The sequence below is a fragment of the Pseudorca crassidens genome, chromosome 11 (genome assembly GCF_039906515.1).
Source record: "Pseudorca crassidens isolate mPseCra1 chromosome 11, mPseCra1.hap1, whole genome shotgun sequence".
NCBI lineage: Eukaryota > Metazoa > Chordata > Mammalia > Artiodactyla > Delphinidae > Pseudorca > Pseudorca crassidens.
This window is the reverse complement of record NC_090306.1, coordinates 56,458,130-56,482,559: the sequence shown is the minus strand read 5'-3', so window position 1 is coordinate 56,482,559 and position 24,430 is coordinate 56,458,130. Positions and strand designations below refer to the sequence as shown.

The 24,430-nt window shown below is 39.0% G+C and overlaps 1 protein-coding gene across 5 annotated transcripts in view; it reads left to right on the top strand.

Annotated features, from left to right (window-relative positions):
• Nucleotides 1-24,430, top strand: part of GRIP1 (glutamate receptor interacting protein 1) — a 700,393-nt gene that overhangs the window by 515,313 nt on the left and 160,650 nt on the right. For all 5 annotated transcript variants that reach the window (XM_067697253.1, XM_067697254.1, XM_067697251.1 and 2 more), the window contains exons 3-5: nucleotides 9,920-10,055; nucleotides 12,388-12,533; nucleotides 19,782-19,865. In XM_067697253.1, the coding sequence (XP_067553354.1) occupies nucleotides 9,920-10,055; nucleotides 12,388-12,533; nucleotides 19,782-19,865 (366 nt within the window). The remainder of the gene's footprint in view (nucleotides 1-9,919; nucleotides 10,056-12,387; nucleotides 12,534-19,781; nucleotides 19,866-24,430) is intronic.

Below are 24,430 nucleotides of genomic sequence, written 5' to 3'. Positions count from 1 at the left end.
CAGCATGTGGGATCTTCCTGGCCCAGGGATCGAACCCGTGTTCCCTGAATTGGCAGGCAGATTCTTAACCACTGCGCCACCAGGGAAGTCCTGGTGGTTGCTTTTAAAATGCGTCTTTTTCTTTTTGTGATATGGCTCTAAGGTGAGGGTCTTACAGACCCTTTGGGGTGTGACAAAAACTATTCTAAGACTAGGTTTTTCCCTAGTACTTAAATCTCATTTGGTTTCTCTCTAACTGGCATTATATCACGTGACTTTGCCCTCTCCAGTCAGTCTCAACAACATAAACTTCCTCTCTTTTCTGGATTCCCTTCCTCTCTTTTCTAGATTCCTAGTCAAACAAGGTGGAAATCTTGAGATCCTCTTGTCTGTCCTAGTTCCTCACTCCCCACACACTAATTTGTCTCTAACTCAGGGAAGTTCTTCCTCGGTGTACCTGGAGTTCATGCCATCCACATAGCTACCGATGGATTTCAGTTTTTCGTGTGTTGCCTACCTGCCCCCCCCCCCAAGTCTACGCTTCCCTCATTGCCTTGGCATCTGTCCACACTCCAATTCTTAGCCTCCCTTGCAGTTAGGTGTGGACATGGAACAAGTTCTTGCCCTGGGGATGTGAACAGAAGCAGGCCAGTGGTGGCTTTTGAGAGCTTTTTCCCCTTCCCCCAGGGAAGTGCAGACAAGATAAAGTCCTAAGGCAGAAGTTCTCAAACTTTCTCGGTTCACAGAGCCCTTGATGTCTCAGTAATTTTTTCACAGCACCTCTAGGTCAAGTGAAATGTCAGTAGTTCCACTTATTAAGTAGTTAGGTCCAAACAACGTAATACATATTATCTCCTAACCATTTAGTAGCCATTTGAAGAAATATAAGATGTATAAATTTAAAGAATCACAAATACTTAGTAATGGTATGTGTGTGCTTGTGAGGCACTGCACAGTTTCTCAAACCTTCAAATCAAATGAAATACTGACAAACTCATTTCCTGTTCTTCATTGACTTTCCCACAGAACTTCCTTTTTGTCATAGAAACCACCAAAAAACCCAGCTTTGGAAAGATAAGCCATCACCAAAAGCAGGGTTGTGTGTTCTAATGTTGAACAAAACTGCTAGTAGGTGGTGGGGTGCCCAACTGATATCACACATGGCTGTAATTCCTTCAGATTTTTAAGATACTCCACCGTGCTCCCACGAGTTCACTTTGAAACCTTGAGGCACCTTGTGCACACTTTGGGAACCAGATCCCTGGGGGATGACAGAGTCACAAAATGGAAAAGAGCACAGATCCCTGAATCTCTGTGTGAAGGGGAGCAGACTGCTGATGGGGAACACCCACTGCAGGCTTGTAAATATATGCGTGGAATAAGCTTCTGTTGTGGTTGAGCCATTGTTCGTTTTTGAATTTGTTGACACAACCTAGCCTAACTTAATTAATACCTTATAGTACTGCAGTGACCTTCTAATGGTTCTCCTTGATCCAAATCTAATGCCTTCCTCCCCAACAGTTCATGTCATCATTACCAAATCTACTGCTTTATGCTAATAACAGGCTAAAATTTTTCTAAAACTCAAAGCTGAGCACTTCCTTTGTTTGCTTCCCAGCCTGATTTCCACCACCAATCTTTCCTCATGCACTAAGCCCTAAATCAGTGTCTCTCAGTCTTGACTACATGTAAGAATCACCTGGAGAGGTTTAAAAAATACCAATGCCGGGCTTCCCTGGTGGCGCAGTGGTTGGGAGTCCGCCTGCCGATGCAGGGGACACGGGTTCGTGCCCCGGTCCGGGAGGATCCCACATGCTGCGGAGCGGCTGGGCGCGTGAGCCATGGCCGCGGAGCCTGTGCGTCCGGAGCCTGTGCTCCGCAACGGGAGAGGCCACAACAGTGAGAGGCCTGTGTACCGCAAAAAAAAAAAAAAAAAAAAAAACCCAAAAAATGCCCAGTTCCCCACCTGCAAGGATTATCATCTGATTGAAATGGACCAGTTCCTTGAAGAGCACAAACTACCACAACTCACTGAACCTGAAATAGATCATTTGAATAGCCCTGTAACTATTAAGGGAAATGAATTTGTAATTTAAAAACTCCGAAAAGAAGAAATGTCCAGACCCAGATGGCTTCACTGAAAATTACACAAATATTTTAAAAAGAATAAACACCAACTCTACACAGTCTCTTCCAGAAAATAGAAGAGGAAAGGATGTGTTTCTCAGTTCATTTTATGAAGCTAGTATTATTACCCTGATACCCAAACCGAAGAAAGAAAAAAAGAAATCTACAGATGATATCCCTCATGCATATAGATGCAAAAAAAGTCCTTAACAAAATATTAGCAAATAAAATTCAGCAATGTATAAAAAGAATTATATACCATAAGCAAGTGGAGTTTATTTTAGGAATGCAAGATTGGATCGATATTAGAAGATCAATCAATGTAATCCACTACATTTTCAGACTAAAGAAGAAAAATCACATCATCATAGGCAAAATTCAAACTCATGACAAAAACTCAGAAAAATAAGAATAGAGGGGAATTTCCTCAAGTTGATAATCTACAAAAAACCTACAGGTAACATAATACCTGATGAAACACTGAATGCTTTTCCCCTAAGATAGGGAAGAAAGCAAGGATATCCATTCTCACCACTCTTATTCAACATAGTACTGGAAGTTCTAGCCTGTGCTTTAGGCAAAAAAGGGAAATAAAAGGCGTATAGATTGGAAACCAATAAAAACTGTCCTTTCTTGCAGGTGGCATGATTGTCAACATAGAAAACCCTAAGGAATCTACAAAAAAAAAACTTCCTAGAACTGTTAAGTGAGTTCAGTTGAGGCCACAATATATGAGACAAATATACAGAAATCAATTGTATCTCTGTATACTAGCAATGGACACGTGTACATCGAAATTAATAATACAGTACCATTTGCAGTTGTTCTCCCCAAAATGAAATACTTTGGTGTAAAACCAGCAAAACATGTATAGCGCTTGTATGCTGAAAACTACAAAATGCTGATGAAAGAAATCGAAGAAGTTTCTACATAATTTGAAGAGATATATTATGTTTATGGATTGGAAGACTCAACATAGTAAAGATGTCTATTCTTTCCAAATTGACATACAGCTTTAATCCAAATCCTATCAAAATACCCACAAAAGTTTCTATAGATATAGACAAGATTATTCTAATATTTATATGAAAGGCAAAGGAACCAAAAGAGCTGAAACAATTTAAAAAAAAAAAAACAATGAAATAGGAGTAATTGGCCTACCCAATTTCAAGACTTATATAGATATAGTAATGAAGACTGCATGGTATCTGTGAAGAGACAGATACATCAGTAGAACAGAATAGAGAACCCAGAAACAGACTGATTTTTGACAAGGTGCAAAAGCAATTCAGTGGAGAAAAGACAGACTATTCAAAAAATAGTGCTGGAGCAGTTGGACACCCATCCTTCTCTTCCCCCCCCCAAAATTATGTGAAACTTGACTAAGTCTCACATCTTATGTAAAAAATTAACTTAAAATGGATAACAAGACTTAAATGTAAACCATAATATTATAGAACTTTTCGAAACTGTAGAAGAAACATGGGAGAAATTTTCCAGGATCTAAGGCTCAGCAAAGAGTTCTTAGACTTGACAACAGCATAATCCATAAAAAAAAGAGATCGATCAATTGGACTTAAATGTTTGCTCTGCAGAAGACCTTGTTAGGAGGATGAAAAGAAAATCTACAGACTGGGAGAAAATATTTGCAAACCACATATTCAAACAGGGGACTAGTATCTAGAATATATAAGGAACTCAAAACTCAACAGTAAAAAAGCAAACAATCTAATTAGAAAATGGGCAGAAGACATGAAAAGACATTTCACCAAAGAGGGTTTGAAAATGACAAATAAGTACACACAAAAAAATGTTAAACATTTCCCATTAGAGAAATGGCTCAAAGTACCCAAGAATTAAAACCATAATTAGATATCACTAACACACATATCAGTATGGCTAAAATAAAAACAATGACAGTCAAGTACTGGCAAGGATGCAGAGAAACTGGATCATTCACCTGCTGGTGGGAATGTAAAATGGTACCGCTACCTTGGAAAACAATTTGACAGTTTATTAGAAAACTAAATATGCAACTACTGTATGACCTAGCACTTGTACTTCTGGGCATTTATCCCTGATAAGTGAATACTTACGTTCACACAAAAACTTATTCATGAATGTTTATCGCAACTTTATTCGTAGTAGCCCCAAACTGAAAACAACCAAAATGTCCTTCAACAGGTAAATGGTGACACAAACTTTTGTATATCTATACCATGGAATACCACTCAGCAAGGAAAAGGAACTCTTGCCACACACAACTTGGATAAATCACCAGAAAATTATCCTGAGTGTAAAGAGTCAACCATAAAGCGTTCACACTGTGTGATTGCGTTTATTTAACATTCTTAAAATGACAAAGTTATAAACACAGAGAATGGGGTAAGGGTTGCCTGGAGTTTAAAGAAGGGGTTGGGGCAGGAGGGTAGTGGGTGATTTATAAAGGATAACACGAGGGATCCTTGTGGTGATGGAAATGTTCTGTATCTTGACTGCATCAAGGTCAATATCCTACTTGTACTATTGTATTACAGTTCTGCAGAACGTTACCATAGGGGAAAGACAAGGTAAAGGGAACTAGGGGGTCTCTCTGTATTATCTCTTACAACTGCATGGGAATGTTACAATTAATATTCAATTAAGTTATCTCACAAGTAAAAGTTGCATTAAAAAAATTGCCCATCGGGCTTCCCTGGTGGCGCAGTGGTTGGGAGTCCACCTGCCGATGCAGGGGACACGGGTTCGTGCCCCAGTCCGGGAGGATCCCATGTGCCGCGGAGCGGCTGGGCCCGTGAGCCATGGCCACTGAGCCTGCGCGTCTGGAGCCTGTGCTCCGCAACGGGAGAGGCCACAACAGTGAGAGGCCCGCGTACCACAAAAAAAAAAAAAAAAAAATTGCCCATCGATTGGGGGTGGTATTCTGATCGACTTGGTCTGGGGTGGGCTCACACATTGAAAATTTTCAAAGCTCCCCAGGTGATTCTAAAATGCAGCCAGAACTGAGAAAGTGCAAATTGAACTGATGGACTTGCACTCCCCAGAACCTATGTAATCATCTACCATTTCTTGTTCCTCTGCCTTTAATACCTCCCCGCTCTATTTGCTGAGCTGAGGCCTTCTTTATGACCTAGCTCAGGAATAACTCTGAGGAACTGTCCAGAGCACGACTTGCCCAGTCTGATGATGGATCCTCCCAGGTTGCACCATGGTGGCCCTTTCTTTACTCTAGTCATAGCTCTTATTACTCTTTGTTGTAATCATCACTTTTTGTCTGTCTCCCCGCTTTCAGCAACTGTTGTTACAATTGTTCACTTTGTAATTCCCTGATCATTTAGCCTCTGAATTTTAGGGACCTTCCAAAAATTATAGGTAACTCCCCTTTCCTGCTCTAAGCCTAATTATACTTTTTAAATAATCAATGAGGCAAGAACTTCTAGATACCAGAAGTTTCACAGAACAAAATAAGGTTATTATGCTGTACCTTGATTCTATGCAAAACATTACAATCTTAGTATTACAAAGCACTAAGGTGTTCTAATATGGGTTCTGAATACCCTATGCCTATGATACGTGTTTTCTTTTCATTCTTTCTTGCTTTTGCACATCTAAATAGATCCGGACTCTGACCAGTGTTTGGGAGGCAGACACAGAGGCTTTGCCAGCCTCCCCACTCTAGGCCCCTGCTTCCGGGGTGTCTGGTTAATTTTTTTATCTCTCTCAGGGTGGTATAGCATCCAGTCGTAGTTCATCACCTCGTTCAGGGAGGCTTCCTGGGCAGTCTCTTCCTGTTCTTTCATAGCAACATTAAACTGTCAGCTGGTAGACTTTAGGAATATAATTTTTCGCAGAATCTTTGCAAGGATACATGTTCCATTTTTGCAATAATAGAAAATATAACTGTGCCCTCCAAATCCTAGTGGCATTTTTTACTGATATTGTGAACTTTATAGATTAATTTAGGGAGAATTGTCATATTTTTACACTGGGCTATGAGCTGGAATATAGTTCCAGCTATCAGTTCCTAGATGGAATATCAGTTCCTAGATGACAGGGATTTTCTGTGTTTGGTTGAGTTCTACCTCCAAAGTCTAGAACAGTGCCTGGCACATAGTAAGTGCTAAGTTTTTATTGAATGAATGAATGGGATGCCTTTTCATTTGTTCTGGTTTTATATCCCTCAGAAGTTTTCTTCATAGAGATCTTATATTTTTTTCATTAATTTTTTTTCTTAGAGATTTTAGTTTTTGGCTATTGTAAATGGTTTTTTTTTTCTTCTGTGATTAACTTCTAACTAGTTGTTGTTTGTTTATAAAAGACTATGGTTTTCTTCATATTAATTTTCTAACCATCTATGTTATGGAATTTTCTTATTTGTTTGCAAGAATTTTTCATACTTCTCTTGTTTTTGCCAGGTATCATTGTTACTTTTCTTAAAACTTTCTGGAGTTCAGTAATTAAGAGGATTGAATTTCAAGCCCAAATTAAAACAGCAGACAACTAAATCTCATTCTATCAGTGAGATTCTTGTTGGTTGAGTGTGTGCTGGTACAGATGTAAACCTGCAATTTCTTTTCGAAGATGATTAAATATGGTGATTAAGGAAACCGTCAAATCCAGAACCGTCTCATTCCTTGCCAGTTGGGTATCATCTGTTCCCTGTGTTGCTTGCTAATTTGGAGAGACTGCAGAATCCTCTTAATTTGGGGAGGGATATTTGTAATTTAAATCACAAAGAAAGAAACTGTCAATATATATTGATTTTCCCAAGTTCCACTGTTTAACTGCGAGCTTTTTCCAGTAAGCCTTGATATACAAGCGAACTTATGCAAATGAATGCATCTGTCTTCATTTCTCCTTGCCATTAGATCATTATGCAAGCATTAAACACCAGAAAAGACATAAAATGAGTGATTAGTCTAGTGGAGAGCGCAGGTTAGCAGAAAGCCAACGCCAGAAACACGTTCTTCCCTCTCCAAACTGCTTCTTTACTCCTTTCTTCGGAAACGCCCATAAATGATTTAGTCAGTCCTTTAGGGACTAGAGATGCTTATTGGCAGTTAACATTCTTGTGATTCGGCACATTTTCTTGCAACAATATTCTATCTTTACTCCTGAGTTTTGCCTAATTTAGATTCTGCCATAGGTCTGTTCTTCTCCACTAATCCTGATTGATAAGTACAGACAGATTAGACAGAAGATAAAATTGTGAAATAGATGTTGCATTTGGAACAGCAAGTTTTCATTTTACATTGTTGCCAGGACCATCTCCTCTGTGGCCGCCTTCCCCACAACCAACACTGTGGCATGGTGCTCTGTGACTCATTTGCCTCTGTGACTGGGCTTTAAGCATCTCTGACTTTTTCCGTCTTTGAGTTTCATCGTCTGACTCATAGTAAGCACTCAATAAATGCTTGAATCAATGAATACACGAATTACTCAGTTAACTGGTACATTAATATTTTCTTTCTTTCGTGTTTTTAAACTAGCTCTTGGGGAAAGATTTGAAATATTTTTAAACAAGAGGGTAATTGACTATTACCAGTTTAAAAAGTAGCCCAGATGGATTTGTATTTTAACAGAGATCAAATCAAACTAATTGAATTTAGCCTTTCTAGCTTTTCAGGATTCAGCCAGGGACCTGGGAAGGACCTGGTTCCTTCTGGAGGAAACTGCATTGTCCACATCCCATAAGGCTGCACTTATGTCCTGGTATCCCATTCTATTCAGGAAGCACACTCCTGAAAACCAGAGTACAAATGAAATTCGTACTAATTGAAACTTATTTCTCACTTGTCTGTTACTACTATTTTATAGTTGCTTCTTTGTGCATTTCTGATTGACCTTTAAGACAGGCCCTTAAAAACCCATGCTCCCAGCTCCTTAAGTAAAGCTCTATAATCAAGTGCTTAAACATACAGGGTCAATCTACATATTTAAAGAAAATGCAAATAATTTGTTGGGTAAAATTGTTGTATACATTATGTCTCTGTAATATGGAAAGTCATCATCCATTATGTAATTTTCATTCCTCTAGTTATTAACCTTATTTTTAAAATAATTTATGCCTAGCCTTCTGCCAAGGAGGACTGATAGGGGTTGTTTGTTAAATTGACCTCTTCAACCATCAGTTGGGCCTATGTATGTCTTTATGGGATATATAGAGGGTTGTTCTGTTCTGTGTTAAGAGAGCTTAGGTAAATGCACACTGTGGTGGACTTTTGTTACAAATGCTCCTGGTAAATCATGTAACGGGCCCTGTGCTTTTATGGACTTGACAAGAATTTTGCTTCTTGAATGTCTATCTTTATTTGGTCTCTCATTCAAAATGTAGTAAATGAAGCTGACATCGCTCACACTCACTGACTCTTCCTTGGCTTCTATTTTAAAGAGCAGTAACAACTCATGTATACAGTGTCATGAAACTGCCATGAAAAAGGAAGCATGCAGGGCTGCTTAGGTCACAGGATCCGGCAATCTTGAAAGTCCTGCCTAGACTGATTATTACATCGAAATCAGTGGCCTGTCCCTCTTGCCTTCTTTCCCCAAGTACTCTGTTCTCACGAGATCAGATGAGAGATTATTTCTTTCCCTAACATGATTTGATTTTTTTTATCAACTATGGGATAGTAGACCAGCAGCCACAATTTAAAAACCTTTATGATAAGCATTCATAAATTTTGAAATTATAATTAACTCTGTCGTGTGTAATAAAGGGCAGAAGTGTGTAAGTAATCTTTTCGGTTTTTTGACTTTGAAAAAGAAAGTCTGTTCTTCAATTTTAATATGAGTGTCTCTGATGTCCTAGGCTTTGAAAAAGGAAGTCTGTTCTTGAATTTTAATGAGTGTCTCTGATGTCCTAGAAGTTCATAACCCCTGAAATTCATAACCTGATTCAAGAGGAGTTGGAAAACTGTCCAGTTTCCCCATCCCTACCCAGAAAGTGTATGCAGTGAGGGGGATAACATAACAGAGAATTGTAAAACAATGTTTATCATAGTTAGCCTCTGGATAGATAAATACTGACGCATTTTTATTTCTGAAAGCAAGGATAGTCTTAAAGTTTTCTTTCTGTAGTGCCTAAAATCAAAAGATGTGGGTTCCCTCTTGGTGCGTAGACATTATCCCCACAAGATCAGTGAGATTTTAAAATTTCGAAAGTAGAGAATGGGGAGTTAACAGAAGTTCCCTGGGGATTCTGAGGACCAACCCTGCTTTAACATACTGTGACACATTTTGTAAGAAATGACGTAAGTCATAACATGAAGCTATTGTACTTTGTTTTCTGAAAGACAAAAAAAGAAGTCAATAATATTTTTCTTGAACCTGTAGAAAGCTCTTCTCTTGTGTCACTTGGCTTCCTCAGCAAAAATGAATCGGGAACTTGGAGTCTGCACTATATGCTTTTGTATCATTGTTTAAAATTCCGTTCTAGCCCCTTGTCTTACGACTCTCAATTGTTCCCTTTGGAATTACAAGGAGAGACACCAGAGAAAGTCACTTCAGAATGACAGAAAACAAAGGGCGAATATTATCCTTGTACATAAGCCATGTCAGACTATTGTGAATCTAGAGCGAACTACCCCACTGGTACCCATTTTAATAACCTGTAATGGAATATCTGCTCCACTTTACCTGTATGCTCATCTTTATGAGTTACTCTGCAAGTTGCAATGGAAAAGAGACCGCAGATCTTTTCCCACAAAAGAAAAAGTGCAAAGAGTTTATGGGGAGGAGTCACTTCACCACCCACAAAAGCAACCCCTTGCGCTTCTACTGTCATTTACTAAACCAGATGCTTTTCTTTTAACAGAGGAATTCAAGGGCTCCACCGTGGTTGAACTGATGAAGAAGGAAGGCACTACCCTTGGGCTGACGGTTTCCGGTGGAATTGACAAGGACGGCAAGCCAAGAGTATCTAATCTGCGGCAGGGAGGAATTGCTGCTAGGTAACTGCATTGTGTGGAAACGTAGAAAAAGGAATGCGTGATGTAATTAATTCAAACGTTAAAGCTCCATCAGAAAAGGTCACTAGTAAACAAACGACTCTGCTATCTGCGGGGCAGAAGCATAGGGGGGCACGTTTCAGAAGCATGGCTTTTCTGGCCTGTGCCAGAATCACCAGGGAGCTCTCATGTCTTCTCAGGAGCAGCCAGGCTCTCCTGAGATTTTAATTTTAAAGTGTCTGTATGGATCTAGTCCTCAGATTGCCACTGAACAGCAGACAGGCTGCAGTGGGAGTGAGATGGTCCGATCATCTAATGGGGAACAGATGACGCATATGCTGTGGATAAGGGGAAGCTGCCACAGAGGGATAGGACAAGCCTAGAAAATGAGGGAGGCCCAACTCCAGGTTCCTAAGTACCAATTTTGCTTCTCCTGCATATTCTCAACTTTTCTACTTGTGAGATTTTCCTTTCGTTAAGACAAAGAGGTGGTTTCCGAAAGGACAGAAGGCTTGGGTGAGGAGGTCTCATTTTGTCCTTGTTCTGATGAACTGCAGATTGCACTGCGTCTTGCTGACAGCAGAATGTCTTGGGTGCTGGCCAGCGGTAGGTTTGCTTGACAGACAAATTCTAAATCTACCTCAGAAAGAGGGGGTGGAATGCCCAGGTTTCATTCAAAGTGAGGTTAATGTCCCTTAAATCCTGGACACCAATATTTGTGTCCACATAAGCACAAATTAAGTTTTAGAGTTCTTAACTTATAAAGTGTCACCTGAAATAGTGATTACTTTCCATGATCAACCTGTTGGTACAGTTTATAAGCTCAATCCAGTTGATTGCTCCATGATCTGGGGAATTGTTTGTAAAACAGGCTGATGTCAACACAAGCACCTTAGTCTCCTTCCTTCGGGTTTTTTTTCTTTTTTTTTTTTGCATTTTTATTTTTTTTGTGATTGAAGGACAGTTGATTTACAATGTTGTGTTAACATCTGCTGTACCACAGATTCAGTGATACATATATACATTCTTTCTTATGTTCTTTTCCTGTATGATTTTTAAGAGATTTCTTTCCACATCATAGCCTCCTTTAACTTTTAACAGTCATGGCCAATCCATGATGCTAGGACTTCCTCTGTCTCCAGGGCTTCTGCATATGCAGCCCCTAGAGCAAGTGTGATTGGCAGGGGAGAGGGTAAGAATGTGGTTTTCACATGTATTGATGCTATAATTAAATGTAGCGCTGTGCCAGTTATGTTGAGTATTATCGATCACCAAATATTTATTATTTAAGCCACTACCATTTAACAGGTAGTAAACCAAAATAAGTAAAGGTAAGAGCCCTGCCCTAGGAGGGTTTATAATCTATTGGGGGAAATAAGGTATAAAAAACATGAAAAGTTTGGGAGCAATAATCGCATTGCATAATAGGAAAAAGCAACAACTTAAGGGTTGTCACAGAGCATTAGGCAATTAAGTTGCCGAATAAGTGTCAGTCAGTAAACCTGAGGTAAGAGTGACAACACGTACTGCTGGCTAGAACGGATGACGGAGGCTTCGAAGGAAGAACGATTAGAGCTGGGTTTATGTAAAACAAATGAACTTGGTATTTTTCTCTGGGGAGAAAATATTATTGAATTAAGTCCTATCATAGTTCTTGCTGCCTGCTCTTGGTTTAAAAGTAGAGTTTGACTAAAAGCCTCAGAGTAGCCAAGGTTCTATTACGATGGTGAAGAGAGGAGAATGTTACTGAAAGCCAGTACTTTTGTTGCACTTTCTTCTTCACCAATACTTTTTTTTATTAGTCCCGCTATAAGCAATAAACAGCAAAATAAGCTCACCCTCTGATTGGCCCTGGACACACTCCCAGTGAAGATGCCAAAAGTGGGGAAATGTCCAAAAGGCAGGCAGCAAAAATGAGAGGGAATGAGAAGAAAAGGAAAATTCTAGTGGGTCCAGGATCTGGATAGTCTGCCCCAAGAGCACCACCTCTTTATGGGCAGAGCAACTAAAGATAACTTTCTCTTTATTTTGTTTTACGGTGCTCCTTAAAAGTAAAAGAGGTAGAGAGTTAGGAAGAAATTGAAGACAGCAGCAGACCCAGTACAGGACTTGTGAAGTGTGCAGTCAGCGTGAGAAGAGGGATCCACTGAGTCCCTCTCATCCACCCTCCGCTGCTCACCCGCTCTTAGGAACCAGCCACATCCTAGGAGCCGGGACTCCAGCTGCGTCGGCATCCTGGGCTTGCATGCTTATCCATGATGGGGAAGAGGGAAGTGTGGTCAGACTGGCCTGCGGAAAGGAGGGGTCCACTGAGGCGACATTCTCTGTTCTGCAGAAGTGATCAGCTGGATGTGGGTGACTATATCAAAGCAGTGAATGGCATCAACCTGGCCAAATTCCGCCACGATGAGATCATCAGCTTGCTGAAGAATGTCGGGGAAAGAGTGGTTCTTGAAGTTGAGTATGAGCTGCCGCCAGTCTGTAAGTCATCACAAGCCAGGGGCAGAACAGCTGCACCACGTTTTGGCCTAAAACTATTGTTTCCTATCTTTTTCTCTTTTGCCATCATTGTCTTATTACAGGAATGGTAGAGTATAGTTTCTTCATATTTAAAACTTATTTGAATTGCTATAGCCTACTCAGGAAGAATGTAAAAGAGCATAAATAATGATGAAATTATCTAGGACTCATATTTCATTAAGGCCATCTGTGAACCCCATAATTGTACTTTAGCTGTTTTAATGAACTGTCCACATATTTATAAATTCTGTGCATTAGGTTCCATCCAGGCTTTGTACTTAGTGACTAAGTTTAGGAAAAGCATGTTTAACGTGATTTCTATTGATTCTTGTATAGTTATGTTCATTTCTGAAGCATGAAAATAGAATCAGAATACATTGTTAAGTAATAATAATAGACATAATAAAAGCGCAGCCAGCATATTTTGAGAGCTTACTAAATGTCCAGCATTGTAAGGAGCCCCTTTTATTGGTTCACTTAAATCCTCACCACGAAGAAAGCATAGCAGAGCTGAACTTTGATGTCAAATAGCCAGTTAAGGGCTTCCCTGGTGGCGCAGTGGTTGAGAGTCCGCCTGCCGATGCAGGGGACCCGGGTTCGTGCCCCGGTCCGGGAGGATCCCACGTGCCGCGGAGCGGCTGGGCCCGTGAGGCGTGGCCGCTGAGCCTGTGCGTCCGGAGCCTGTGCTCCGCAACGGGAGAGGCCACGACAGTGAGAGGCCCACGTACCGCAAAAAAAAATAATAATAATAACCAGTTAAATCCCAGCTCCAACTTTACTAGCTACGTGCCTTTGAGAAAGTTACTTAAGCTTCTTGTGTTTCAGTTTGCACATCTGAAAACTGGGGATGATATTAGGAATCTATGGTATTACTCACAGATCTGTTATGAGGATTAAATGAGTTAGGTTTTGTATAGCATTTAGGACAGTGCCCGACACTATAAAAGTTTTTGTTAAATAATAAATATATAAATCAATCAAAACTGTAAGATAGGCATTATTTTCATTATTATTCTCATTTTACAGAGACTTAAGTTAGATATCTTTCCCAAATTAGTAGGCATCAAAGTCAGCTCTTTGCTTTTCTGTACTACTGAGAACTCAGACTGATTATTACTAACCGATAATAATTTATTTGTTTAGCAATGACTTATTGGCATTACTATGTTCCAGTCCCCACAAAGTACATCGGTGGAATTTATATTCTAGCAGGCGAAGACAGGTATTAAAATAAAACCACAGTAAATAAGTTAATTAAAATTGACCCTTAAACAACAAGGAGGTTAGGGGTGCCAGCCCTCTGCGCAGTTGAAAATCAATGCATAACTTATAGTTGGCCCTCCATATATGTGGTTCCTCCGAAACCAAGGTTCTTCCATATCTGCAGATTCAACTAACCAGGTATAGGGCAGTACTGTGGTGTTTACTATGGAAAAAAATCCACATATACATGGACCCATGCAGGTCAAACACATGTTGTTCAAGGATCAGCTGTGTGTCGTACGAATGTTATGGGTCATGAATGCTGTGGGAAAAAGAAAATAAGCAAGGAGCGGGGTTGGGAGTGCCGGGCTGGGGATGGGATTGCAATTTTAAATAGAGTGGTTAGGGACAGCTTCATTGAGAAAGTGACATTACTCAGCGACTTGAAGGAGGTGAGGAAGTTAGCTGTATGGATTTCTGGGGGAAAAGAGTTCCAGAAAGAAGGAAAAGCCGGTGCTAAGATCAAAAGCAGGAACACATCTGGCATTGTTCTAGAAACATTAAGAAGGGCGGTGTGCTGGAGCAGAGCAAGCATGCAGAGAAGTGGGGGGAGGTGGTCTGAAGTGTAAAGGATAGGAGCGTCTGTGTAGGCCATTGGAGGGGCCTTAAGTTCTGCTCTGAATGATGCAGGAAGGCATTGTATGATTTGGGGCAGAGGAGTGACATGATCTGATGTATGTTTTCAAAGGCTCCTCTAGCTGCTGTGTGGAGAATAGACTGCAGGGACGAGGGTAGAAGTTTGGAGGACTATTGCAGTGATTCAGATACAAGATGGTGGTGGAGATGGTGACGAGCCCTCATATCCCTCGTCTAGTTTGAAGATAGAGCCAACAGGATTTCCTGATGCATTTCATGTGGGTTGTGCAGAAAGAGAGGAGTGAAGGCCCACAGCGGGTTTTGAGTCTGAGTAACTGGAAGGATGGAGTTGCCGTTAACGGGGGTGGGTAAGAATGCAGGCAGAGCTGACTTGCGAGGAGAAGATCAGTAGTTTGTTGTTTGAGATGCTACAGTTAAGGGGCCTATTTGCCACGCTGAGAGAAAATGTTAAGACGAGAGCTGGAGATACGGTTTGGCGTTTGGGAGAAAGATCTGGACTAGAAATGTAACTTTAAGAGTAATGGGACTATAGATGGTGTTTGAAGCTTTGGGACCAGATGACAGCACTCAGAGAGTGAGTGTACATACCAGTCATAAGTTCTTATTCTTAACCTAAAATCTAACACTGAAAATCTAATGGTGATTTTACAACAAAATCCATTGGAATCTGCGTTCTGAAACTTTGCTACGATGTTTTTCATTTTCATTAAGAGCAGGCAGTAAAACAGAGTGTTGAGAGCTTGGGCTGTGTCACTAGTTAAATGTCAGTTTTGTCCCTTTCTAGCTTTGTGACTTTGGGCATTTTATTTAAGTTCTCTGAGCCGTAGGTTTCTCAGCTATAAAACAACTATAATGGACGTAGAATTTTTGTAAGAATTCAAGGCTATAATCCTGTAAAGTATTTAGATCATAAGCACATACTCACTAAGCGATAGTGCATCTTAGCCACTATTACCATTATCATGATTACTACTACTACTGCTACTACACTGAAAGTACTGTGTTTTCTTGAACTGAAAGTCAGTTTGCTTTGAAATCACTGTCTTAAACCACTGCTAAGGAGTTAAGAGGAGTCAAATATCTAGAGCTAATGCTCTTTGATTAAGCATTTGTATTCTAGTGGGTAGATGAATATCCATAAAACACAACCTCTTCCTAAGAGGAACTCTTAGTGTAGCTCTCAGGGTGAGGCCAGTAGTGGAGATATGCTGAGTATTATCCAGCAAACCCAGATAATCCAGAGCTGGGCATTTCGGGGTAGATTTGAAGGAGTTTATGTAGGTCCAGTAGGAAGACGAACATTCCAGGCACAGGATACGGCAAGGAGGTGAGAAGATAGTCCAGTACGGAGGTTGAACTGCAAACAGTTTGGAGTTGCTGGAACACAAAGGGAAAGAGCGGGCCTAGAGAGGGATGAGGCCAGTGAGGTAAACAGAAACCAAGAGAAGGAGGGCCTTATAAGCCATGTGGGTAGAGTGTGGATGGTGTCGAGTGGGCAATAAGGAGCCTTTAAAGGTTTTAAGGCCAAGGAACAGCATCATCAGATCAGGGTTTTTAGACTTATTTTAAGAGGTCAAATGGAGAACAGATCAGAGGCTATAAGCCCCAAGGCTGTTATAATTTCCCAAAAGAGAGGTAATATCCTGAATAACTATAGCATTAATAGGGTTAAAGAGGAGAGGGTGGGCATCAGAAATATTCAGGGGTTGGTGATTATACCAGCTTTTCCTCCCTCACACAGTAAAGCTGATGGAAAAAGAGAAAATATTTTTAAACACAAAAGTGTGAATTCTGTGGTAGAAATCAGATAGAAGAGGTCTATTCGCCAAGGATTATCTCTGTCTCCTTCTATTATGTTAGATAAATTGATAAGATCTGTGAGTTCAGGGAGGTTGAAGGGATTAATAAGCCTCCCTTTCACTGAGCTTAGACAGCCAGAACAGGAGTGAGCCAGCAGCAGTGAGGGCCCGGGAGGAGAGCTGCCTGATGAAAGGTAGGCCACCCGAGGCGAGACTGCAACTCTCACAGCAGTCTGAGGCTCAGCCAATCCCAGAATCCAGAAAGAATTGGAGGAAGGTGTGTGTGTGTGTGTGTGTGTGTGTGTGTGTGTGTGTGTGTGTGTGTGTGTGTGTGAGAGAGAGAGAGAGAGAGAGAGAGAGAGAGAGAGAGAGAGAGGGTGAGAGAGAAAGAGAGAGAGAATGGTACAGAGACAGAGATCTGATAGAAGAAAAATGGAACTTTGACCTTGGGCAAGCCACTTACCTGTTCTGAGATTCAGTTTCTTAGTGAAAATGAAATAGTCGATCTTCATGAGCTCTGAAGTTCTTTCTGACTTTATAAAATTATGTGGTGTTTTGAGACCGTATTTAGAGAGAATGTTACCAGGCTGTATCTTGAGTATTAGTGTGTTCAAAGTTGGTCTAGAGGAGTGCCTTCAAATTTTCGGGTCGCATAACCCCTAAAGAATTTTGAAATATTACATAATTCTCATCCAATTTTTAACACCTAAAATTCTTTATGATAAACTTCAGTAGTTGGATAGGATATAATTTTTAGCATGATGTTTATTTTATACATCTTTGTATACCATTTCCATTCAAACCTTGGAGCTACAGGTTTACCTCGTTTGTTTTATGGAAAACATCTGCCACAGAGTCTTATTGTCAAAGGCGGTCCTCACCGTTAAACCATCAGCTAAATCAGACTAGCTTTTTATTGGAAGGAATGCTTCCTTAATTCAAATAAGTGTGTTAAAGCATGTCCCTGTGACAGCCTTATTACTTCTCATTTCTAATTCTAAGAAAGATAGACAGATGATAGATGATGATGGTGATGATGATGATGATGATGATATGGTGGGAAGGTGTGGCGTGGTGGACGTCCCAGGTCTCCTCCCCATGGTTCATTCTGGAATGTAGTATGAAGAAGCATCAGCTACCCAGGGGAAGCTCTTCCTGTGACAGTGGCAGAGGGAAAACAAGACAAGCCCAACCACAGGAGCACATTTCCAGACTCTGCTCACGTGTCTTAACACCCCATTGGCTAAAGCAAGTCAGCTGTGCAAACCCAATGTAATGAGGTGGGAAAGTGCAGAACTCCTATTCTCCTATGGGAAATAGTATATATTGATAATTTAGAAAAACCAAATCCACCATAATAAAATAGAGAATGTCACTTCATGTTATAGAAGTATATGCATATGCACATATAGAAACAAGGGACAACAGTACAACTAAAATACTAGGGAGGAGTATTTTTGCATTATAAGATTGGTTTCTCTAGCCTTCCTATGTGCCCAGTTTGATTTTTTGGGTAAGCCCCTTATTTGGATCTGTATGTCCACATACACACATGTGAAGTAATGAGTAAAATTCATGTGGCCAAACAGGATGTCTGGTGCTGAATATGAAAACCTAGTCGCCAAGAGCCATTCATGCAAATATAAATTATAAAGACCAAATCTATTTCATTAAATATATTAAAATGTAGTCAACATTCCCATTTATCTTTGTAAATGATGAACAGCAAGAGTGTGGATAATCTAAAGCTGTAGATAATCCCCGAAGTCTTTATATTGACTTTAGATTTGTTTGTAAGATTTTATGGTCAGCAAGATTTAGTTCAAGCAAAATTGAAATTACAGTGCTTTGCATCCCCAGAACAGACACTCAGCCAACAAGGACAGGTGGCCCAGAATTAGAATTTGGCTGTATATAATTGAAAGTTGATTTAATGATTAAATGAAATAAAATTTGTAAACCACTTTGCAGAGTTCCTTGCATACAGTAGATGCTCATTAATTATTTCTCTCCATATCTTTTCCTTAATAGAACAGAAAGATCATGTTCTTAACCAGTTTCTTCAAGTGGCTTGTTGGGTCATGGAAATAAGAAAACATTTGGGTTGAACTCAGTTTTTTACATTTAATTAATACCGTACCTCAACACTTCCAGCTATTTGTATGCACTGTTCCTAGCTGATTAGAATAAACTGAAATTCCCCTGATAGCAAGAATATGACATTTAATTAAATCAGCAGCGTACCAAAACATTTTGTTCAGCTGTAGGTTTATGTTGTTTTTTTAGCAGATCCAAGTTCTTATTGTACTTTATGTCTCAGCTGGCTGTGTGCAGTTTTGTGAATTTAACTGTGTACTTTTCATAATCATGTCCATTCCTTTGAGGATTCAGAATTTCTGATAATTAAAAAATAATTATAATTAATGCTTAATTAAAATTACTTCCTATTTCTGTCAATGGCAAGAAACGTTCTTTTCAAAGATACCTTTAAATTCTGTCTATATGTTTCTTGTTGACAGCTTGATGTAATAAGCCCTTCAGGATCTAGAAACGATGTAAAAAATGAGTCATTGATAATGAACACAGCCTTAGACAATTGAACATCACTGTACAAATTCAAGAAAAGGAGCTAAGACCATCAAATTCTATAGATTGCCAACCCTTGTCTCCATGAATAAAAATATCCTTGTATCCATAATGATAAAATATTTTTTTAAATCTAGCAAGAGTATAATCACAATTACTCACTAGTTTCTTGAAAAAACAGTCTTAAAGGGTAGTTTAGTTACTATTCATATAACTTCATATAACTTATCCCCTCGTGTATAATGTAATTAGAGATAGCAACTTGGCAATGGAATTTCATTTTGTGAAATTAGAGCAATAACCATGCAAACACAACCTAAGCATGATACTATCAAGTAAAATTAAGTAGATCTTTATTTTATTAGTCAGTAATAATATTTTGAATGTACTTCGAATTTCTTTTTCTCTCCAAGTTTCATTCAGGTTGCTGTTGTCTTTGTTTAATTGCTATGCATCATGTCAGAAAATCAGTTTGCATCAGCTTAACCTGTTAATGGTAATCTGAGAGTAATACTTTTCCTTCTTGTGCTAGCTGCAAAAATAAATATAAAGACAATAATTATTTCATATGTTTTATAAAAATCATATTATTTTTGCATTATACAAAGGGAAAACAATTCTATTTGTCATATGAAGATTGTCTCTCTTGTTATATAGAATTTTAACAATGTGAATATTATGCTCTGTCTAAAAACTGGCTACACGGGAGGAAAGGAAGTATCTCTGATTTTGATTCCACCTGGACCTATATAAGTCATTTATGCACATGACTATTTTATGGTATTTGTATGTCATTCCAATTACTTTTTGTAACATTTTCTTTAAAAACAGACTTTTTTGCTGTTTTATTACTCAACGAGAATTATTTGCGACAGGGGATCTGTAGTATTTTATGCCTATCAAAAAATCCAGAGATGTTATTATGATGTAAGACTTACATTTCCTCTCTCTTTCCTGCATTCAGCCGTTCAAGGATCGAGTGTTATTTTCCGAACGGTGGAGGTCACGTTACATAAAGAAGGCAATACCTTTGGTTTTGTAATACGAGGTAGGTGGCGGTTAGAAAATAGAACTAACAGATATTCTTGGAGAATTTGTCAGTGAAATACTGGGAGTGAACTAGAAAGTCATCCTAAAAAAAACTGATGTTTTCAGTGCCTAAAGTCACATTATAATATTTGCACCCATTTTTCTTTAAAGAAATAAAGCAGTAATTGGGAATCAAAGTGGAATCCAAATGATGTAGCTAATTTATTCCAGTTTGTTAATACAGAACAAGAAGCCATTATTTGTAAACCTTGTGAACTCACAGTCATCCTACTGATTTGCCACTTGTCAACATGTCTTTTGTCTTCCCTTTTATACTTTTCTATATCGCTGAGTCAAAAATGTTGATGAATGTGGATGATTTGATTTAATGCACTAGGATTAAGTAACTTTGTTTAAATTGTTTTCTCCTAAAATACATCTTGTTACTGCAGCTTCCCCCTGATGTGCATCAGCTCAGTTCACCTTATTTTGGAATGATATGAATAATAAAAATGTCAGGTGACTCTAACTTGTCTACAAAACCATTAATTCTGAGCTGTAATTCTGGCTTTTATTATTTTAGTTTTCTTATTAGTAATTTCATCCCTTAAAGATTACACATACAAGGGACTTCCCTGGTGGCGCAGTGGTTAAGAATCCACCTGCCAATGCAGGGGACATGGATTCGAGCCCTGGTCCAGGAAGATCCCACATGCCGCAGAGCAGCTAAGCCCGCGAGCCACAACTACTGAGCCTGTGTGCCACAACTACTGAAGCCCGCGCACTCTAGAGTCCATGCTCTGTGACAAGAGAAGCCACCCCAATGAGAAGCCCGTGCACTGCAACGAAGAGTAGCCCCCACTCGCCACAACTAGAGAAAGCCCACGCATAGCAACGAAGACCCAACACTGCCAAAAATAAATAAATAAATTTATTAAAAGAAGACTACACATACATTAATAACTCATAATTCCTGACAATTGGTTCAATAGGTTCAATAGGGAGCTAGGTAAGCATCAGGAATTTTTAACATTTCTTGATTTTTTAATTTGTTTTTACCTATTACATTTTCTACTTCACCAGAGTCAAAATTCTATCAAAATTATTAAGACATTAATTAAAATTAACTAAGCCTCTTAATAAATGTACATGCATCAAGGAATAAAACAGATGTGTTCACTTATACAGACTTGCCTTAATGACTGAGCTTTGGGCATTAGGTTCAATTCTGTGTGAATCATTAAGAAAATCAGTCAATCAAATATTCATTAAGGACATGTCAACATGTCAGCATCAGGCAGAGTACTATGGAGTCATGAGACAGGACCCCTATCTACAGGAGATTACAGTCCAGTGAATTTAAGATGTAAGTTGATAAAGTGCCCAAATGAATATTAGAGAAAACAGGCAACTAGGAACCCATGGAATGGTTTAGACCAGTAGTTATTACACTTTTCTAACCAAGTCCTACATTTAGGTGGAGCGACAGACCCCAAGATCATTTACCTTAACCATTTTCAAATTTCTGTGCAAAAAAACTAGATGAATATAATGAAATGTCAGTGTACAAGTAATTTTAGCTTGGAAGGTGGTATATACGAATCTGGTGTTGAAATATAAATATGAAAGAGAGGCACGCTTGACTCGCATTCCTACAAGCCTGATTATTGAAATGCTTCAGTAAAAAATACTGCTGGTGCAGATATTCATCACTAGCTGCTGTATGGTTAATCAATAAAAAATCAAATTGCTAATGAAAGAGCTAAACCAACAGTAATTTATCACTTAAGAACTAAAAAGAATAGAAGCAATTGCAATCTACAACCACCTCAAGACAACTGATGATATGATGCTAACAAATGTCCTTCCCACAATTGGCAGGAATTTCAAATATCCATGTGTGCATGCGTAGTAAGAATATTTTAATATGAGCCTAGACTCCTACCTAGTACATGGTAGGCACTTAATAAATGGAAGAATGAATGAATGAGGCCTAGGTTTGTGTGGACATCAGACTTCTTGGTATTATACTGGTTTTAAAACCTTAGTAATAATAAGCCAATTTTAGTTTATGAGTACCAAATTTTTGTAGGTTTTAATAACTCCCTTAGTATGTCAGTTGAACATAAAAATGTGTCAAATTTTACATAATTTTTTTTTTTTTTTTGCGGTACGCGGGCCTCTCACTGTTGCGGCCTTTCCCGTTATGGAGCACAGGCTCCGGATGCGCAGGCTCAGCGGCCATGGCTCACGGGCCCAGCCGCTCCGCGGCATGTGGGATCTTCCCGGACCGGGGCACGAACCCGTGTCCCCTGCATTGGCAGGCGGACTCTCAACCACTGCGCCACCAGGGAAGCCCCTTATGTAATTTTTAATGAGAATAAATAAAGAACTTATATTTTCAAATCAATTTGAGGCCCATCTGGAGGGTCTTCTTGCTCAAAAGGTGGCCATTGCCCATCCCTTAAGAGTTATTGGTTAATCGCAAACAGAGTTGCAGAATGAGAAAGTACTGTGGATAAATGCTATCATGGCAAGTAAAACATTATGGCATAGATGGGATTTGAGCTTAACTTATATCAATGGGGAATACCAGGACATTCAGGGAAGAGGGAGGGGAAGATATTGCAGATGAAGCATATTCATTTAGTGCTGGAGAATTTCTTCTTACCCAATTAGGATGGATCTTTTAAAAAAAAACAGGCTTTTAGCTGATGAATGGAATTACGTTTCTAATGCTATATGTCACAGATCCAAACACCTTCACTGCCCAAACGATAGAAACTTGTACCCATAAAATGAAAAATGATGTTCTGGCCTATATCATGGAGAGTTAAATTTCTGTTAATTCCTTTGCCATCAAGCCAGAAGATGGTTTAGGTTAACAGGAAAAAATCAATGAACTTATTTATAAAACAGAAAGAGAGTCACGGGTGTAGAAAACAAACTTATGGTTACTGGGGGGGGAGGGAGGGAGGGATAAATTGAGAGATTGGGTATACACACTACTATATATAAAATGGATAACTAATAAGGACCTACTGTAGAGCACAGGGAACTCTAATTAATACTCTGTAATGACCTATTTGGAAAGAGTATCTAAAAAGGAGTGGAGATACTTTGCTGTAGAGCAGAAACTAACACAACATTGTAAATCACCTGTACTCCAATAAAAAAATATTTTAAATAGATGAAAAAAATTATGATAAATTTTTTTTAAAGAAAGGAAAAATCACTCTGCCACTAATTTGCTTTTCACTTTGGATGAGGAAATTTCTCTAATCATTCTCAACTATAAAATTGTAGGTATGTGTACTCATTTAACATATGGACCCCAATATTCAGATTTGGTCTGCATGGTGTCCCTGGCATTGATATTTTTCTAATAGCATGCCAGGTGGGTCATGTTAATGGGCAACCAGGATTGAAAATACCACTGGTCTCTTGAGTGGTCTTTATTATGCTTTACAGCTCCAAACATCTAGAACGTAAGTGAAGCACAAACTAAACTTGGCTCATTATTTCAAATAATGACAAAATGTCACATACCAATAAATTTAGAGTTATCTGTCTCACACTTTAACATGTATTCACTGTTACATACTTGTATTTGGACCTCCAAATCAATATAGTGGAAAGGGTTCTTGCTGTCTTCAGCCTCTTTCCTCTTCTAAATCAATACCCCTCAGGGGAAAGTACACCTATCTTTTTATGATCACCTTGCAAAAAAGAAGTTACATAATGGTATTTATATAAATATGGTTAAACATGTGCTGTAACTTATCGTCATGATTTTCATTAAAAAAAAATTTTTCTGAAAAAATTCTGAATTTTCTTTTTTAATTAAGGAAGAATTTTAAAAGAATCCATCAAATTGATTGAAAGAAAATACTGAAATAGAGATTTTACCAACCAGACTGAATAAATCTCTTGTAATAGCAATGAACATAAAGGAAGCATTTGCTTTCATCAAGAACAGTGAATGCCTTTTAAATTTTCTCTTAGGTTCTTTAAGCTGACCTCTTTACCAGTGCCAAATTTGGGAAATGTCACTCTGTTCTACCAGACAAACATTAAATGTTACATGATGGTGAGAGGGTAGACAGCAGAAGCAAGAAGAACTGCAATCCTGCAGCCTGTGGAATGAAAACCACATTCACAGAAAGATAGACAAAATGAAAAGGCAGAGGGCTATGTACCAGATGAAGGAACAAGATAAAACCCCAGAAAAACAATGAAATGAAGTGGAGATAGGCAACCTACCAGAAAAAGAATTCAGAACTATGATAGTGAGGAGATCCAGGACCTCGGAGAAAGAATGCAGACAGAGATCAAGAAGATGCAAGAAATGTTTAACAAAAACCTAGAAGAATTAAAGAACAAACAAACAGATGAATAATACAATAACTGAAATGAAAAGTACACTAGAAGGAATCAATAGCAGAATAACTGATGCAGAAGAATGGATAAGTGACCTGGAAGACAGAATGGTGGAATTCACTGCCATGCAACAGAATAAAGAAAAAAAGAATGAAAAGAAGTGAAGACAGGCTAAGAGACCTCTGGGACAACATTAAATGCACC